We start from the raw sequence: 16,658 nt of genomic DNA, 5'->3' as shown, positions 1-16,658 counted from the left end.
AGTTCAAGTGTTCATTATGCAAATTACTGTGTGATCTTGACAACGTTTATTCTAATATTCAGTTTCCTTATTTGTAAAACTGCAGTGATATTAATCCTGACATCACTAGTAGCACCTCAACTCCTTTTTGGAGATTCCCAACCCCTTTTTAGAGCTAGATTCACTGTAAATATAAAAGTAAAAGCTCAAATGGTTACCTTTAGGCTCCAGCTCACACTACTTCGGTAAATAATCGTGACATCCAGATCTGAATTGAGTTACTTCCACCAGCGCCCTGGCGTGATTTTATTTTAAAACGTCTCAGCATACATCTCTTAAATTTTGTAACAGTTTACATAGTAAAGTCGTGACTACAGAACAGCCAGGTCCTGGCCACCTTGAGGAAATTGTAATGCTACCCTGAAAAACATAGTTGAAGAGTGAATTGTTCACGTGCATATGGACAATCTCCAGGATAGTGTTAGGGAATGTGACAGAAAGGAAGATGGTGAGCAGATCTCCAAAGCCCACAGGGAGTGTCGGGAGGTTATCTGGAGATAATAATAAGGAAAGTATTCATGGTCTCAACCTCAAAGGGAGAGAAGTTAGGTCAGGGGAAGTCTTGGGAGTCAGAAGGTGGCAGGCTCCTCCCCTGGGCCTGGGGCAGGGCATGTGGTTGCTTCATGGAAAGTGCTCCCTCCACTGCCCATGGCACAACTAGCTGATCTTGTGCTAGCCTGGCCATCTAGTTAATAGCCACACTGGACTCAATCACTGCTTTTGTTGGCAGGGTCGAGGGCTTGCCTGTCAGCGTGTTTTGATGGAAAACTTTCCAGGTGCACATATAAAGGGAAGAACGTTTTCTGATTCTGGGGAAGAGAAGAAAACAACCCCCAGGATTATGGCTTCTAAGGTGGTGAGAGAGCTTTCCCTGGCTCTGTTTTGTCCAGGAAGTTTTCCTGCGCATAAAGGGTGCATTCATAGAGTGGGAGACCAAGGCTGCTCAAACCTGTTTTAGGCGGCAGAGCACCCAAAAGTCAGCTTCCTTTGCAGAAGATGATGAAACACTGGCATTTCTATTGCTCATTATATGAACCATGATTTAGCTCAGAATATATTGATGGATTTAGTATCTGAGTGGGCTAGAAACTCCTGTTTAATTAATTGTGCATACTGTTATAAATGACAAAATCTCAGTCATAAGCATATTGGCTCATGGAGGAAACAAACTGTTGAGCTATTCAGATTCCAGCTTCCAATTGTCCCCATGACATTTCCAATATCCTTTTGCCAATAAGTTTGAGTGTTCTGCTAGTACTTGATAGTAGTCATCAAGTAAAAATGTTGGGGGGAAAAACTTAAAATTGACAAAGTACTAGTTATTAGCTTTTTTAAAAAGCAAATCAAAAAGAAAAAAAATCGTATTTGGGAGACTTTAAAGTCAGAAAGACCTGGATTTAAGTCAAGAATATTAGCTGTGCAGCACTGGCTGGTGTTGCTCAGTGGTCAGAGTCAACCCGCACACCAAATGGTCTCGGGTTTGATTCCTGGTCAGGGCACATACCTGGGTTGCAGGTTCGATCCCTGGTCTCGGTCGGGGCATGTGCAGGAGGCAAATGATCTATGTGTCTCTTTCACATCCATGTTTCTTTCTCTCCTCCTCCTCCCTCCCTCCTATCTACTCTCTAAAAAAAAAAGTTCACAACCGCATGCAAGAGCAACCTGGAGAGACTTTGACAGCTCAGGTCAGCATAATACCTGCAGCTGCCACTTGCCTTTCCTATATCTCAGGAAGAAGAAGAAAAAGTTCAGTGGAAAAAATATCCTTGTTTGAGGGTTTTTTAAAAAAGAACACTAGCTATGTGACATTGGTCAAGTTACTATATTTCTTGGAAACTGCTTCCTCTTCTTAAGATAGATATAATACCTTCTTGGCAGGATTATTCTCAAGATGAGCATTAATGTCTGTAAAGCCCTGGCACAGGGCCTGGCACATAGTAGGAGCTTACTAAAGGACCGGAAGGGGTAATATTCTTGGCATCAGAACACTTCACCAGCTCCTGAGACACCAGTGTTCCATGAGGAGGGGGAAACTGAGCTGGAAAAGGCCTAGATAAGATTGCATTGTACTCCCCCATTCAACAGATGAGGCAACCCGAGACTCAAAGAGGAAGCCCCAAACTCCACAGCAAGTTTGCTGAGAGCCAGGAACGGAATCCCAGTCCACAGCAGCTTCCCTCGCAGGCTGTGCTGTGCTGTTCTCTTCGGCAAACCCGGAACCTTTCTAAAATGCCCCACGTAGTCCCATGAGGCCACCGACGACTGCATATGTTCTCTTCTCCTTTGGTAGCCAGCCAAGAGGAGAGTATGTGCAGTGACTCACCAGGGGAGCCGGTCCCCAACCCCTAGTTACTGTTCCTGTTGAAGAAAACACTCCCCTCCCACCTTTTTGTTTCCTGTTAGGTGTATTCCTCCCGCTGTGGCATTGCCCAGTTTGGAGAATTTAAGGAGGGTGCCTGCGGCTGCACAAGGCCACAGCTTGAGATGCTGATATCGTGGCCACGTGGAGCAGGGAAGGACCGGAGTGCTCCGCCTGGCCTGGGCTGCAGAGGGGGGGAGCTGGCTGCCCCCCGCAGGGCTCCAGAGAGCATGTTTGGGCAGAGAGAGGGGACTGGGAGTGGAGGCAGACGTGTCAGCACCTGTCTGCGAGTCTCCAGGGAGAGACACACACCTGGGGCCAGGGGAGGCAAAAGCAACACAAAGGAATCCAGGTGCACCTCAGGGAAGGTACAGAGATTTCACAAGCTTAAAGACCTAATTTTTGTTTAAAACATGGGCCTAACGCTTAAAAGACGTTGATTGGTTGTTTCCCGGGCTGTTCCCATACTGGGCATGCGCTATTCTGTTCAAGTCCTCCACTTTCCTCCTTTGTTCTAATCTAGGAGTCAGTGGCCAGGCAGCTGGCCCGCCAATCACCTTCGGGAACTGATATTATGTCACCAGCAGCCAATCAGAGCAGCTGATGGGTCTGGGATAACCAGTGTTACCTGAGTTGACATAATCCTAGCCAAGAGCAAAGAAGTTTGGCGGTTTTCATCAGCAGGCAGAGCCTTTTAAACGGCTTTTTGAAAGCCCTCCTATTTTTATAAGGCTACTCATAAACCTCCGTGTCTCCACCCCACGCTGACTGATGAGCCGGTTGCACAAGGAAAGTAGAAAGCCAGTGTACAAAGTCTGCAGAGTCCATGGAGCCCGAGAGAGGCCAAAAAGGCACCTGCTCCTAACTTTCCTGGCTCTAGTTCAGGCCCACCTGCTCATCCCACCTCTGGATTCTAGGAAGTGACCGGAACAAATTATTTACTTAAATTAACTGGAGTCAAGCCTTCCTAACTCAAGCCAAGTGATCTTTCTGCCTCATTATCTAGGCTTCTCCTTGCTTTGGCTGTGGGTTCCTTGGCAGGACTGTCACTGGTTTAGACTGCACACCTCCTTGTTGCTCTCACAGGGCCTGCATGAGGCCTGAATGAGTGATGTGCTTTGTGGTTGAGCAGGAGTTCTGGCGTATCTTGTAGGAAACATGGGCCAGGGGTGGGGAGCACAGTTCCACTTTCCAGCCCAGCCCATGTTGAGGACCTGATCTTCTTGAAGTCTAAAGCTACCCTCTGCCTCAGTTAAAAGTCTCAGTTCCCTTGATCCATTTTGATTTTCACCATTAATGAGAGAACTTCTGGATAGTCCAGTCTTTTTACTTTCATTCTTCCTTTTTTCTAATCTAGGAGTCAGTAAACCATGGTCTTTCCGACAAATCCACTCCACCTGGTTTTGTAAATAAAGCTGTGTTAGAACACAGCCAGGCTTATCCATTTAAGTATTGTCTATTCTGCTTTCAGACTATAACAGCAGAGCTGGGAAGTTGTGATGAAGATCATATTTTAGCAAGGCCAAAAATATTTACTAGTTGGCCCTTTATAGAATTTGCCAACCTCCTAATTCATCTACCTGGTTGCCCCCAAAGCAATTTCCTAAATCTCAGATCCAATCTCACCATTTTTCTGCTTTAAAAAAATATATATATGAAAATCCACATTGTAGCTCTAGCCGGTTTGGCTCAGTGGATAGAGTGTCGGCCTGCAGATGGAAGGGTCCTGAGTTCAATTCCGTCTAGGGCACGTTCCTTGGGGGCAGGGTCCCGGCCCAGCAAAGTTAATTCCTCCTTCCTCCGTGCTCCCGTAGCTCTTTAGACAAACAACTCCTATTGTATTGACCATATGGGATTGCAATGATGTGTTTATGTGTTTGTATTCCCCACTAAGAGTGAGCTACTAGAGAACACGGACCTTGTCTCATGGCCTTTCTGCCCCTGCCAGAAATGTAGATGAATCATCTGGATGATAAGTTAAGTCTGAAACAGATTTTTATAAAAGTGCCCGGAACCTTATCTGTGCCACCTCTCACGATTGACTATCTGGTTTATTCTCTCTGTACTTCTGGTAGCTGAAATATCAAAGCTACTCAGAAGATGTCTAATGAGTGAGTGTGTAAATAGATAACATACATATTTTTCTTCTAATATCAAAATATAGTAAACACATTGTCACATTCACTTTATCATCAAGTACATTCAGAACTTTAAAAAATAACCTACCTCCATCCAAAGAAGATATACAAATGGCCCATAAGCACATGAAAAGATACTCAACATCATTAGCCATTAGAGCAATGCAAATCAAAACCATGATGAGTTACCACTTCACACCCACTGGAGTGACCTTAATAAAAAAGACAGATAACATGTGTTGGTGAGGATGTGGAGTAATTGGAACACTCTTACATTGCTGGCAGGAATGGCACATGATGCAGATGCTGTAGAAAACAGTTTAGTGGTCCCACAGAGTTATCCTGTGACCCAGCAATTCCACTCCTAAGTATATATCCAAGAGAAATGAAAACATTTGTCCACACAAAAACATGTGTAGCAATATTCATAGCAACATCATTCATAATAGCAAAACAGAAACAACATAAATGTCCATCGACTGGCAAATGGATAAATAAAATGTGATATAATCCACACAATGAAATATTATTCAGCCTTAAAAAGGAATGTAATTCTGATTTGTGCTACGAAATAGATGAACTTTGAAAACATTATGCTCAATGAAAGGCCACAGAAGGCCACATAGGTATGATTACATTTGTATGAAATTACAGAATAGGCAAATTATAGAGACAGAAAGAATAATGGTGGTCTAATTTTAGTGGGGGTGGGGTGGGGAAAGAAATGAGCAGTAACTGCTAATGGGTAGGGAGTTTCTTTTGGGGTTGATGAAATGTTCTGGAATTAGGTAGTGGCAGCAGTTGTAAAACTGTGACTATGCTAAAATAATTGAACTGCATACTTTAAATGTGTTAAGTCTATGGTATGTGGATTATAAGTGTTTTAAAAGAAAGTATGCCACATTGAATAAGAGCTAAAACCTGTGAATTCGCTCTAGCCAATTTTGCTCAGTAGATAGAGCCTGTGGACTGAAGGGTCTTGGGTTCGATTCCAGTCAAGGGCATATACCTCGGTTGCAGGCTCATGTGCAGGAGGCAACCAATGGATGTTTCTCCCTCTCTGCTCCCCCACTCCACCCCCCCCCCCACACACACACATACTCTCTCTCTAAAAAATCAATGGGAAAAAATATCCTCCTGTGAGGATTAACAACAACAACAAAATCTGTGAATTGTACCAATTCAATATCCTGGTTGGGAAATTGTAGTATAGTTTTGCAAGATGTTTCCCCTGGGCAAAGCTGGGTAAAAGTGACATGGGATCTCTCTCTATTATTTATCATAACTGCACATGTATACTTTTCTTAACTTTTTTGAGTCTCAATTTCACTATCTGTAGAAAGAAAATTGTAGAAGCTTCTCCATAGTTATTGTGAAGGGTAAAATTACATGAATAGCTAATTCATGTAAAAGGCTCAGTAGAATACCTGCCCCCATAGTAAGGACTCAATAAGTGGTAGTTATCATGATGACGATAATACCAAGGATGGTGATTTATACTGTTGTCCTTGACATATGTTTTTAGGTGACTGGGGTTGGTGGTAAAAGCCTTGAGCCCACTAGGTCCCTGGGTCCACTTGATAATGGATTTGTATTTAACCAGAGCCAGAGAAAAGGCTCCTATTGTCAGTTCTGCTAGAGGAACAATCAGAGGAGAACAAAGGCTTGGTTACATTGGCGGCTCAAGCTAATATTATTTGAAATGAAAGCTATAAAAACAGTGTGGAAAAACCCCAGGAGGGATGAGGCCAGCTAAGGTTTGCATCCTGAGGTCAGCTAGTGGTTGGCTGAGTCACGAAGCATTTCATACTAATCGTGATCCCACAACAACTGCATTTTCCTTCCTAAAACTCAGGATACCTGTGCTAAAAAAACAACAACACAAAACACCAAAAAACTATTTTTTAAAAATGTGTGTGATTTGTGGTGTCTTATATATGAAGAGGCTTATATACAACTTAAATTTGGTTATCCATTTTCTCAGTCATCTTTATTTTTAAACAGTAAGATTATATGACTTTGGAAACTCAGCACACACCTGAGCATTAAGGCTGTGTAACCTTGGGGATAACTTTGAAACAGCTCTGCAGACATGTGTCGAGCCTGGCACCTCACTGAGCACTGAGGATGCCAAACAGTCCCAATCCTCAGGCAGGCACAGCACAGTACCGAACCTATACAATATAAAAGCAAAAAGACAACAACAACAGCAAAACACACACACAAAAAAATAGGGATCTGTAATAAATAAAAAACAGTGATTCTGTGACTGTTTTATCATATTAGTCAAAGATAATATTGGAACAAAAATTATTATGAAGGTCCTCTTTATGTGACTGGTACTTGAAAAGTGTTGTTTTAGAAAAACAGTGGAATAATAGAAATAGTGCTGATATACTAGGCAATATAAAAATTAGAAATAAAAAAATATGGCCCTGATCAGATAGCTCAGTGGGTTAGAGCATCGTCCCGATACACCAAGTTTGTGGGGTCAGTCCCAGTCAGGAAACATACAAGAAGCAACCAATGAATGCATAAATAAGTGGAACAAAAGAACAACAAAAAAAAGCTAAATAAATGGAACAACAATTAGATGTCTCCCTCCCTCCCTGTCTCTCAAATTAATAAATTAACAACAAAATTTTTTTAATCCTCACCTGAGGATATTTTTCCATTGATTTTTAGAGAGAATGGAAGAGAGAGGGAAAGACAGAGAGAAATATCGATGTGAGAGAAACACATAGATTGGTTGCCTCCAGCATGCGCCCCAACCAGGGCCTAGGCCAGGGAGGAACCTGCAACCAAGGTACATGAACTTGACCAGAAACGAACCCAGGACCCTTTGGTCTGCAGGCCAACACTCTATCCACTGAGCCAAACTGGCTAGGGCAACAAAATTTTTAATTTAAAAAATAAAAAAGGATCTGGGTTTTGGTACAGGTTCTGCAACTTACCCATTGTGTGATGTTAGCCAAGTCACTTAACCTCTCTATGAGTTTCCTCACCTGTAAGAAATAAATAATAAAGCCTACCTCATTGGTTGAGTGTGAAATTAAATAAGAGAAAGTAAAGTTTATTCAAATAGAAGATAACATTATAGGAAATTATAGATAATGTTCTCAGTTGTGGGCTATTTGCAGATAACCCAGGATCACAGAATTGTATTATATCTAGATGTGTTTACTTTTCATATTTTAGGCCAAAGTTAGAGTAGGAAGTAAAAATTCCAGAACAATAGAGGGAGACCACTAATTTATTAATGCCTCTGTGTTTTGTCTTCTGAGAGCTTTAGGGCCTTTATGTGGTAAAAGAGAAATTTGTGTCTATACTGGGAGGGCAGATGCTCATCCATGAATAATGAGTGCTTGAAGCACTAGGTAAGTAGGATGATGCAGCGTGGTCCAGGCATTAAAGGAGAGTTCTCTGACCGATTGTGGTATTTGTCATGAGCACAGGAAAGGGAGGATAGGTAAGAATTGGGTGTTCGCTGATCTTACATTTCTAAAGAGAGGGCCACTGGGTTAGCTTGGTGGGAGGGGAGAAGGGGGACGATGATACATCTAGAAGACAGCAATGGGAATCTAAGGTTAAGTCTCTCAAAACACATGAACTGAGCACCTAATTTTTGTGCAAGGCACTAGTGATGGGGCGATACACAGGGCTGTATTCCTCAGTATTCTAAATAAGAGTCAGTCGACTAAGGTTCAAATCCTGTCTCTACAACTTGACCCATGACTCTGGGCAAGCAGTGGAGTCAGTGGTGTAAACACTTGTAATGTCATGTAACAAGTGCAGAGGATCAGGGAGGCTTCTGGTCAAGATGGTGTCATAAAGTCATGCTTTGAGGCTTTCCCTGCTCCAAATATATAAAAGTATAAAGTATTAAAAGAGAGAGAGAAAACCATAGCTACAGTAAAATATATATATGTATCTGTGGAGAAGACATGAAACACATACATGAGCCATAATTGGGCTCTGGGCTCTGGGTGGAGAAGCAGGCCGAGGTGACCAGGAATTGGGTTTTTGTGTAGCAAGAGCACTAAGCACTATGAAAGGCCACACTTAGGCCCTCTGCTTGAAATCAGGGGCTGGGGAAGCGTGTTCTCTTTGTTCACACACGCACAAGAACATACACATTCACTCAGTCATATACCTTCTACTTATGAAAGGAGGCTAAGAAACCTGCAACTGTCAGCTATTTAGACTTATGGCTTATAAAGGTATGTTCCCTGGGGGATGGAGAAGCCAAGACCTGGGCAAGCCTTTTCAGTGACTTGGTGCCTAGATTTGCATTTCTCCTATATGGGTGGAGAGCCCAGTATTGGATGGGTACCCAAGGCACCGACATGATAATTCTGGAGTAGGCGCGTAAGGGACTGGATGGAGGCAACCAGAAACTGCCGGACAGGGAAGAAAGCAATGTAGCAGAGAGACTGGGGAGGCCAAAATGGGAAATGTGCCCTCAGAATAAATGTGCAAACCAAAATCCCAAAGTCTATAAGCAAAACTCAATGCAGAAACGGAGAGCCAAACAAAATCAACAATCAAGAGATAAATTCATTCCTGGTAAAATGAAAATAATAGAGCATCCAGAAGTTGACTTTAAGATAATTATGTTTATGGTCCTCTTAGGGATAGAGGGAGAAATAGCATCTATTTTTTATAAAAGGAGAAGACAGTTGAAAATGAAAGTGGTATTTCAATTATTTCTCAATGAAACTGGAAAAATCATAAAGTAAAAATGGGAAACAATGAAAAATGAATATAAAAAAGAAGCAAATACTGGAAATGAGAAAGTAAAATCATTGTGTTAAGGAAGGAAAGGAAAGAAAGCTCCTAACTCAGTTGGTGGTTGAAGTCAGGAGGAAATGTTGAGTTGCTTTTAGGATTATAGGAGTAACCAGGAACTCTAGCATGTCTTGCAATGTATACTCAACAGCTGTTGGGTTAATGCCAGCCCTGGGGAGAGGAGTAGGTAATTGCTTGCATTATAGGGACAAAAGCAAGCTTTTTGTTTGAAGGTATACTATTTCCTTAAATTAAAAAACTTTCAGAGAGAGCAGCAACTTGCCCATCCAGAAAGACTACAGTTGTATGTTCTGGAAATATTGTTATTAGATCCCTCATCTCATTGTGGTTTTTCTACTGAGGAATGCTTTCTTAAACCTGATTTATAATTTTTTTTTGTTTGTTCGTTTAGGTGCTTAAACCTGGAAAGGGGAGGAACTGGGGAGAGGTGGGAGAAATTAATATTTATTGAATGACACACTGCACTTCTTTTCCATACATTTTCTCATTAATCCATATACCAATCCTGGCAGTCAGGTATTTTTATTCCCATGTTGCAATAAGAAAACGGAGGTTCCAAAGTTTAAAGTAGTTCAATCAATTTTCCCAGGAGGTAGTGATACGGGAATTTGAACCCATGTCTGCCCATTCCATTGCTCTTTCCTCTCCAAAATAGAGACTGTGTCACATTTATGTTTGTATTCCCAGTGCCCGGTACAGTGTTTGGTACATGAAAGATGCCTAATAAGTGTTTTCTAAAAGAATGGAAGCCCCATTGATCAACCTATGAGCTCCTAAATGGGCAATCATTCCTTTTACCTAACTACTGCAGAAGGGAACTAAGTAATATTGAACATATGCAGGTGAATCCCTTGACAAATATTTTTATTGAGAAAGATGAGCTATAATTGCATTTCTTTTTTTAAAATTATATTTTATTGATTTTTTTACAGAGAGGAAGAGAGAGGGATAGAGAGCCAGAAACATCGATGAGAGAGAAACATCAATCAGCCGCCTCCTGCACACCCCCCACTGGGGATGTGCCCGCAACCAAGGTACATGCCCTTGACTGGAATCGAACCTGAGACCCCTCAGTCCGCAGGCCGACACTCCATCCACTGAGCCAAACCGGCCAGGGCTATAATTGCGTTTCCATCATTACTCCTTTCAACCTTACCAAATCTTGTTAATTCTTGATCTTAAATGTTTCTCAAACCCATTTACTTGCCCTCATCCCCACCACCTCAATCCTAGTCCAAAACACCTTTATTTCTTTTTCTTTTTCTTTTTTTAAATATATTTTATTGATTTTTTTACAGAGAGGAAGGGAGAGAGATAGAGAGTTAGAAACATCGATGAGAGAGAAACATCGATCAGCCGCCTCCTGCACATCTCCCACTGGGGATGTGCCCGCAACCCAGGTACATGCCCTTGACTGGAATCGAACCTGGGACCTTTCAGTCCGCAGGCTGACGCTCTATCCACTGAGCCAAACCAGTTTCGGCAACACCTTTATTTCTTATGTCCACAGCTATGGTAGCCTCTCGCCTGGTCTACCCATTTCTCCTTTTGCCTTCCTTCCATCCATCCCCTATACTGCAGCTAGGATAGTCCACTCATTCCCCACACTGCAGATAATATCATGCCACTCCCTGCTAAAAATCCTTGAAAGTTTCTTTTCCCCTTAAAAACCAAAAATCCCTGAAGAGAATTCCACAGAAAGCTCAGCCCGGAGCCAGAAATGGGAAGCCCGCCTGGACAAAGTCCTCTCAGACATGAAGCGACACAAGAAGCTGGAGGAGCAGATCCTTCGTACTGGCAGGGACCTGTTCAGCCTGGACTCAGGGGACCCCAGCCCCACCAGCCCCCAACTGCGGTTCTCAGGGAGTAGTCTCTTCCCCTGGCAGCGGAAATACTGACTGTCCTGCCTTAGGCTACAGTGTGTGTGCCTGCTGGGGCCTTGGCCTGCCTTCCCTAACCCTGGATGCTGGGAAACGTGGAGAGAGGAGGGAAACTCCAAAGCCCCAACACAGCACCCTGCCAATGAGAGGGCATGTGTGTGTTTATGTTTTCTGTTGAATCTGTTTGGAGACCTGGCCTGAATTTTCTGAATCTAAAATAAAAAATACAAAGTTATCTTAGGAGAGGGGCTGCAGCGAGAGCCTAAAAAAAAATTAAAAACACACACACAAAAATCCCTGAAGCCCCTCACATCAATTCTGCAGAGAAACATCCTCTGCCCTCTTGAGATGGAGTTGAGACCCCTGTTGTATGCTTCCATGGCTCTCTATATACATCTCCTTTAAAAACTCCTAATAGAACTCTAATTATTTCTTTTTTAAAAATATATGTTTTTATTGATTTTAGAAAGAGAGGGAGGGAGAGGGACAGAGAGATAGAGACATCAATGAGCGAGAAACATCCATTGGCTGCCTCCTGCACGGCCCCCTGCACGGCTCTACTGCGGATTGGGCCTGCAACCTGGGCATGTGCCCTGACTGGGAATCGCACCAGTGACCTCTTGGTTCATGGCTTAATGCACAACCCCGGCCAGTCTCTGTTTCTTAAATGTTCCCTTTCCCAACTAGATTCAGTTCCTAACTCACTGGCACCATATTGTTCTTTTAAAGGTTTTTTTATTGATTGGTTTGAGAGAGAGAGAGAGAAAGAGACATCAATTTTGTCATTCCACTTATTTATGCATTCATTGTTTGCTTCTTGCATGTGCCCTGACCAGGGATCAAACCCGAAATCTTGGCATATCAAGACAACACTTTAACCAACTGAGCTACCTGACCAGGGCGGACCACATCATTCTTATTCACCAACATATCCTGAGCACCTATTCAGTGAATACACATATAAGAGACTTAATGAATACATGTTGTCTGCATGAATGATTTCCACACCGCACTTAAGGGGTGACATGCCCAGTGATTGAAGGGAAGTGGCACAGAATTGCTTCTAAATTGCAGAATCAGAGCAAAGATTAAACATCCCTGTGATTTACTTCTGAGTGACTTTCAGATGGGGAGCTCCTGATGGCCTGAAGAATACGTTAAAAAGCATTGTCATTTTGCTGTCTGTGGCCGGCAGTTAATCAAGGCCCAGTGGGGCCTGATTCCCTAGCAGGGAATAAACAAGGTGACATCATGGTCACACACTCCCCAGGGATTGCGAAAGTCCTTGGCTCTGCTTGCTGGTTGGAAGAGTCTGTCCTTGCTGTCTTGGGCTGCTAATCATCTTTGATTCTATAGGTCTCCAGGGGTGGGTGACACACTGCAGTGTGCTGGTTTCTTTGCCTCCATGTGACCCTCAGGATCTAGCCTGCCCTTCTGAGGTGATGGCCTCCACTGCAACCCCAGAGTTCCAGGAGAATAGCACTCGCTGGTTTTCAAACCCTGAGTACACTCAGAATCTCCCCTCACTTTAATTTCAGCATAACAGCAATCAGCCCTCTAGCACGGGGGCGTTGGGGGTGGGAGGGACCTTTTTCCTGCCAGGAGCCATTTGGATATTTATAACATCATTCGTGGGCCATACAACATTATCAACTTAAAAATTAGCCTGCTATATTTGGTCAAACATTTAATTAACTCACCCCTAATGCCTTGCCAGGGCCAGACCAAATGATTTTATGTGCCTCATATGGCCTGTGGGCCTGACATTCCCCTTCCCTGCTCTAGCACATCAAGGTTTCTAAAACTTTCCTACTTATTCTCTCTCTCTCTCTCTCTCTCTCTCTCTCTCTCTCTCTCTCTCTCTCTCTCTCTCTCATTTTTTTTTTACAGAGAGGAAGGGAGAGGGATAGAGACTTAGAAACATCCATGAGTGAGAAACATGGTCAGCTGCCTCCTGCACACCTCCTACTGGGGATGTGCCTGCAACCAAGGTACATGCCCTTGACTGGAATCGAACCTGGGACTCTTCAGTCCACAGGCCAACGCTCTAGCCACTGAGCCAAACTGGTCAGGGCTTCTCTTTCTCTTTTGATCATGGATCTTATGTTTATTGAAGAAAAAAGATAAACATCTAATGCTTGTCATAGATTGATGACTAACATTTCACAACATATATATACAAACAGATTCGGCTTTAAGTGATCTGGGCAAGTTATTTAGCCTCTTTATGCATCAGTTCCTCTCTGTAAAATAGCAATTAACAATAGTAACTACTTCATAGGATGTTGGCAGAGGTTAATTAACGCATGTACAGAGTTATAATAGTTCCCGGTAAATAGGTAACCACTAAGTATTAACTACTTCTATCACTATTATTGTTATATTGTATTTTTCATGAAAGGAAATGTGGTCTATTTGAAAAGACACAGGCTTTGGAATCTGGAAGACTGGATTTCTATCTTGGTTCTATCAATTACTGGATGTGTGACTTCAGGAAAGTTTTTTTACTTCTCAAAATCTTGATTTGGGCGTATATAGGAGAGTGATTAATACTACTGACCCCCAAAGTCATTGTGAGTATTAACCGAGAGACTACACTACTGGAAAGCACCTCGTGAAGGCTAGGCACAGGGTAGCCACCCAGTAAGGGATAGCTTCTGCCTGTTACTCTGCATGGAAAATGCATCACCCCCAGTATATAATAAATGAGGAGTGCACTCAAGTTAACCAGTAAAGAGCGATCCTGGAAGAAGGGAAAGGCAATGCTAACAGGTATGTTGGTGGTATCCCACAGTGGCTGTTCAACGACTATAGAATTAGAACATTTATTGAGTAATTCAAGGGTAAGAAAGAGAGCTAATATTTATTGAGTATCTACTATGTGCCAGACATGTTAAATAAGCCTGCTTAATCCTCAGAAAGACCTGCAAAAAGTGACCATCACTCTACTTTACTGATAATAAGAGACAAAATGGTTGTGAAGGTGTTACAGTAAAGCTGGAGTTTTAATCCAGGACTGTGTGATGCCCAAACATGGCTTTTCTCCCTATTATGTAATACTTAAACATCTAATGTTTGTCATAAAGATGAATAGACAGTAAGTAGCCAGGAGATGGGCAGGAGTGTATGCTTTATGGGGTGAAATCATTGCAGGTAGTAGTGGAGAATGATGAGCTAGGAGACCTTACTGGAGGGTAACAGTCCATTCCAGACAAGGTGAGAGAGAAGGTGGGAGAAGCACAGTGACCTCTTAATAGTGAGGGGAGGGGTACATCATCAAGCAGCCTTAGTGTTGGCCATCAAGTACACATCAGTCACAGGGACACATGAACAGGCCCTTCTCTCACGTTCAAGGTGAATGTTCTCACCTGGCAGTATCCAGGGTGCTCAGAGTACTCACAGGCCATTCTCCTCATCTGACCACCCTGCCCTCCTGAGCAAGTGAGACTGTGTCCCCTGACCACTGTGCTATCCTCTCACAGTTCCTGGGAAACAAAACCTCTCGATTTCACTTTTCTGTTCTCTCTTTCTCGCCCCCAGCTCCTCACTCCCCTTAAGTCCTTTTCCATTCCTTCCCCCTCCCAAGAGCCCACTCTTCCTCGTTTCTTCCTGGATCAATTGGGAGAGAGCAATGGCTCGGAGCTGTAATTCATAGGGGGGAGGCATGCACAACTTCCAGACTTTTCACAAAGCAGAGGTGGTGGCCCTCTGTGCATATCCCCTAGGTGTTATTATGCCGAGTCTCATCTCTTTCTGTGTCTGAATCCCATTCTCAGGGCTTCCTTTTGTTATCTCAGTTTAGGCATCTGCCAAGGCCAGGAAGGAGGGTGGGAGTGGGGAGGTTGTGAATTCAGTCTTTCCCAGGTTCATCCTGGGCAGACTTACATTTAAGCAAGTTCACTGGTGGTAAGGGCCAGAACAGCAAGTTTGAGGGGAAGGGGACTGGGGTGGGGGAGGATTAGGGGGCTATTGCCACTATCCATGGAGGAGCTATGGTCACTGGTTTAGGAGTGCCATCTGCATTAGGCAGGACCAGGAGGAAAGAGAGATTTAGGAATATTAGGAGGCTTTAAAAAAATTGATCATTGATTGGCTATCGGAGGTGAGAGAGAGGGAGGGACTCAATGATGCCCTGGTTTCTAGGTTGGATGTCTAGGTAGCAGGTCGTGTTATTAACTGAGCGGGAGAGACGGGTGGGGAGCTTTGCACAAATGTGAGGAGACTATGCGATGGGCGGTTGGAGGGTGCAGGCCTGTGTTTGATACCTGAGGCCCAGGAAAAAGGTCTCGATTGCCAACTGAGGGCAATCAAGATTCCCCCAAGGTTCCTGCAGCTGCCTCTCTGCTCGCTGCAGCCCCTCCACCGCCCTCCACTCTGGCAGCTTCTTTGCACCGAATCCTCCAACTCTCGCTTAAAAAAAAAAAATCCGCTGCATGGGGATCACCGGCGTGTCCCACCATGTCAGACACGGCCGGCCGGCCGTGGACGCCAGCTCCGAGATACCACCAAGGCCTTAAAGGAGAAGGAAGTTGTGGAGGAGGCAGAGAATGGAAGCGATGCACCTGCGAAGAGAACGCTAATGAGGAAAATGGGGAGCAGGAGGCTGACAATGAGGTAGGTGAAGAAGAGGAAAAAGGAGGGGAGGAGGAGAGGAAGAGGAAGGTGATGGTGAGGAAGGGGATGGAGATGAAGATGGGCAGGCTGAGGCAGCTACGGGCAAACGGGCAGCTGAGGAGGATGAGGGTGACGATGTTGTCACCAAGAAGCAGAAGACCGATGAGGATGACTAGACAGCAAAAAAAAGGAAAAGTTAAATTTAAAAACAAGGCCACCGTGACCTATTCACCCTCCACTTCCCGTCTCAGAATCTAAACCTGGTCACCTTCAAGTAGAGACTCCCGCCAGCCTGCCGCCCACCCACCTCGGGCAGGTGACACGCCTCATCACCACCCAACCAAAACCGCAACCTGAATTTGCAACAGGGGAGGAAAAAAGAACCAAACTTGCAAGGCCCTGCTTTTTTTTCTTAAAAGTACTTTAAAAGGAAATTTGTTTGTATTTTTATTTACATTTTGTATTTTTGTCCGTACTGTTAGGGGTCAGCCATTTTTAATGATCTTGGGACCACAAACCAGCCTTTGGAGCATTCTCTGTCCTACTTCTGACTTTACTTGTGGTGTGACCATGTTCACTATAATCTCAAAGGAGAGAAAAACCTTGTAAAAAAAGCAAAAACAGCCGAAGCCAGTTTGGCTCAGTGGATAGACCATCGGCTTGCGGACTGAAAGGTCCCAGGTTCGATTCCGGTCAAGGGCATGTACCTGGGTTGCGGGCATATCCCCAGTGGGAGATGTGCAGGAGGCAGCTGATCGATGTTTCTCTCTCATCGATGTTTCTAACTCTCTATCTCTCTCCCTTCCTCTCTGTAAAAAA

The 16,658-nt window shown here is 43.8% G+C and overlaps 1 protein-coding gene, 1 non-coding gene and 1 pseudogene across 2 annotated transcripts in view; all 3 read left to right on the top strand.

Annotated features, from left to right (window-relative positions):
* Positions 1-9,759, top strand: part of TAMM41 (TAM41 mitochondrial translocator assembly and maintenance homolog) — a 64,595-nt gene extending 54,836 nt beyond the window's left edge. Inside the window, exon 8 of the mRNA XM_059663605.1 lies at positions 9,737-9,759. Within this exon, the coding sequence (XP_059519588.1) occupies positions 9,737-9,744 (8 nt within the window). The 3' untranslated portion in view covers positions 9,745-9,759. The remainder of the gene's footprint in view (positions 1-9,736) is intronic.
* On the top strand, positions 1,618-1,767 carry LOC132216003 (small nucleolar RNA SNORA44). The gene has a single exon (XR_009448686.1). It is a non-coding gene; the product is annotated as a small nucleolar RNA SNORA44 (small nucleolar RNA).
* Positions 9,760-11,099: 1,340 nt separating the features above from the next.
* LOC132215404 (acidic leucine-rich nuclear phosphoprotein 32 family member B-like) lies at positions 11,100-16,456 on the top strand (annotated as a pseudogene).
* Positions 16,457-16,658: the final 202 nt, after the last annotated feature.

This window comes from Myotis daubentonii, chromosome 14 (assembly GCF_963259705.1).
Source record: "Myotis daubentonii chromosome 14, mMyoDau2.1, whole genome shotgun sequence".
NCBI classification, from domain to species: domain Eukaryota; kingdom Metazoa; phylum Chordata; class Mammalia; order Chiroptera; family Vespertilionidae; genus Myotis; species Myotis daubentonii.
This window is presented reverse-complemented; position numbering and strand designations above follow the sequence as displayed.